Genomic DNA, 2781 nt, shown 5'->3' on the forward strand with positions numbered 1-2781 from the left:
GTGTGTGTGGGGGGGGGGGTTAACACCCTCCTCGTCCCTCCCCCACAGTACATACCGCCATGACAGACAGAAACTTCAACAGGTAGGAGAAGGAATGAGACTCCCATTGTTTACCTGTAATAACGGTGGTTCCTTGAGATACGAGTATAATTCCTTCCACGATCGTGCTTGTAGGTCAAAACATTCATCTCGAAAATCAATCATCCCCCCCGCCCCCCCGAAACAAATGGAAATATCATTAATCATTTCTAGCCATGCCAAAAGCTCCAAAGATTGTTGGAATGTGCGTGTTCATAAAGAAAAAGAACACTCTAATATTGTACTTTCAAGGGCATACAGTCCTGACAATTAAATGAAAGGTAAATACATGTTTAGGATTGTGACTTTTTGGCTTCAAGTCATCATTCGTTGCTCTTTGCAGAAGATGAACGCATGCCCGCGAGTATTGTATCATCTGTCGACATGTGTTGCGCCACCAATTGTGTTGAAACGTCTGTTGCTTAAAGGGTTTTAACACCACCACATCGTTGCTATGCGCTAGCACTCGTGATGACATTTCCCATTATGTGTTAGCATTAGCCTTAATGTATCAGACGCGACGGCTAAGCTATGTGGTTTAAATACACAATGTGTCATTCTCCTCGTTGGATGTTTAGTTTGAGGGGCAAACTCAACCGCAGACAAGACACATCTTGCTGCTTCTTGTGTTTTGGAAGAATTGCTCCATATTTGCCGTCACAAAGTGCTGCTTGTTGTGAAATGGACTGAGTAAACTGCCCACAAACAACACTCGCAGGTCAAAGTGAGAAAGAAAAGCAAACGAATGAACAAACAAAGAAACCAAATCAACTGAACAACCTGCCCGTGGCAAAATGTGGCCGCCGGAGCAACCAAAACACCTCAATGCTGCCACATGTTAAGATGGTGGTTGTTAGCATGACAGGCAGGGACTCTTGAACACTTACTGGAAGGGGTCGTGAACCAACTATACACATTTCTTTTTTTCTATTTTTAAATGAATACAGTATGCTCCAAAAAAATGGTTGTGCCCGAGAGAGTGGGGGAGGGGGAAGTGGTCAGCCCCCCTCAACCATCACCAATATTATGCCAGAAACCTCATAGCACAGCGACTCTTAAACAGCTATGGGAGGGAGGAGCGAAATCACTAATTATCTTTTTTTTTTTTTTTTTTTTTAATGAGGACAACTACCGAGTTTTTTTCCCCCTTTAAAGTGTTGCAATACTGTATCCAAAATTTGATAACTCGGGGTCGAACCCCTTGACCCCACCCACCCATGCTATGCCTGAAAACCTCTACAGGGGTGTGGTCATGATGGTCAGGTGAGCCCATACTAAATCTGGACGATAATTTTTTTTTTTAAAGAGGACCACGAGTGTATTATTAGCTTTTTTTCCCTTTTTTATTTTTGCGTTGAAACTTCTCAAATGTGGCGCCCCAGGTTATCTGCAAGCCCACCATCAACTACACTACTGAGGGAGTAAACCCCGCCTACTCCAGGAGCAAAACGAATGTAAATTGATTATTTTTAGGTTTTAAAAAGAACAACTGACCACGTATTAAGAATATGAGGGGACTGATTTTTCATTCGAGGGTGTGTGTGTGTGTGTGTGTGTGTGTGTATGGTTTGGGGGTGGGGGTGTCTTTTGGTTGCTGTTTGTTTTGGTTCATTGTGAAGGCAATCCAAACACGAACTCGTCTTGGAATGAATGGGATGAAATACGAGCAAAGTCGGACACTCTTACATACCGTTTCCTCTTATTATTCTTATTTTTTGTAAACCATTCGTGTTTGGCATCACTGCCGTGTGTTAAGATAGTCTGGACCTGCAGCGGTGTGCCCAAGGGGGGAAAGAGGAAAGCGCCAACAAGTGCAATCAAGTGTGGAGAAGGGGGACCACCCCCCCCAACCCCACCCCCCACCCCGGGCACCACTTCAAAGCAACGCCGCCAAATTAAGGTGGGCCGGAGCGGACCACCAGAACCTCAAAAGCAAGTTCGCACTTGTTGGAAGGACGGTCGGAATCCATCCATCAAGGTTTCCTTCGCCAAAGCACCCCGCAAAAGTGGGAGTTGACCTCGCGTGGAAAGCACACAGAAAAGTTGGCTTCGAACTAAAAACAGGCAGCTCGGAGGAGTCAAAAGCGTCTTACCGCGCGGCGGCAAAATTAATCAATAAAAAAAAAAAAAAGAAAAAGAAAAGAGAAAACTTACGTTGCAATACGCAGAGTAGCAAGGTGCACACAAGCCACGCGTGTCCGAACTTTATCCCGTCCATGATGACAGCGTTTTCTTTTCTTTCTTTCTTTGTTGTTTTTTTTGGAAGGGGGATGAAAAAACTTTCTGCGCTTTTGGTTGTGTTGGTTCAAGAAAGCAATCAAGCAGGCAAGCAAGTAGCTGTTGTGAGGCTTGGGTCGTCTTTTTGGAACTGGAAAGCTCGCTCTCTCTCTCTCTCTCTCTCTCTCTCTCTCTCTCTCTCTCTCTCTCTCTCGTACACGCACGCAGTAATCTGAAGCGGGTGGTACTCCTCTCGATATATCTGCACAAAAGGTACCCCCCAGCCTCAAATACCACCCGCCTCTTTCTCTCTCTCTCTCTTTCCTATCTCTCTTTAAACTCACTCCTCCACCTCACTCACTGGCACAGAGAAGGGGGAAAAACCCCGATCTGCTTGACTGAGCTTTCCAGAAACGGAAGTAAATAAGGGGGATTTTTATTTTTTGTATCAAAAATCAAGTGATTAGGAAGCGTCGGGGGGAAGTA

General features: G+C 45.0%; 1 protein-coding gene across 3 annotated transcripts in view; it reads right to left on the reverse strand.

Annotated features, from left to right (window-relative positions):
• bcam (basal cell adhesion molecule (Lutheran blood group)) overlaps positions 1–2576 on the reverse strand; it is a 52313-nt gene extending 49737 nt beyond the window's left edge. For 2 of the 3 annotated variants that reach the window (XM_019896135.1, XM_019896133.1), the window contains exon 1: positions 2233–2574. In XM_019896135.1, the coding sequence (XP_019751694.1) occupies positions 2233–2296 (64 nt within the window). In that variant the 5' untranslated portion in view covers positions 2297–2574. Of the gene's footprint in view, positions 1–2232 lie in introns of all 3 variants that reach the window. The other variant, XM_019896132.1, reaches the window with a different exon arrangement.
• Between the last annotated feature and the right edge of the window lie 205 nt (positions 2577–2781).

This window comes from Hippocampus comes, unplaced genomic scaffold, assembly GCF_001891065.2.
Source record: "Hippocampus comes isolate QL1 unplaced genomic scaffold, H_comes_QL1_v1.1 scaffold55, whole genome shotgun sequence".
Taxonomy (NCBI): domain Eukaryota; kingdom Metazoa; phylum Chordata; class Actinopteri; order Syngnathiformes; family Syngnathidae; genus Hippocampus; species Hippocampus comes.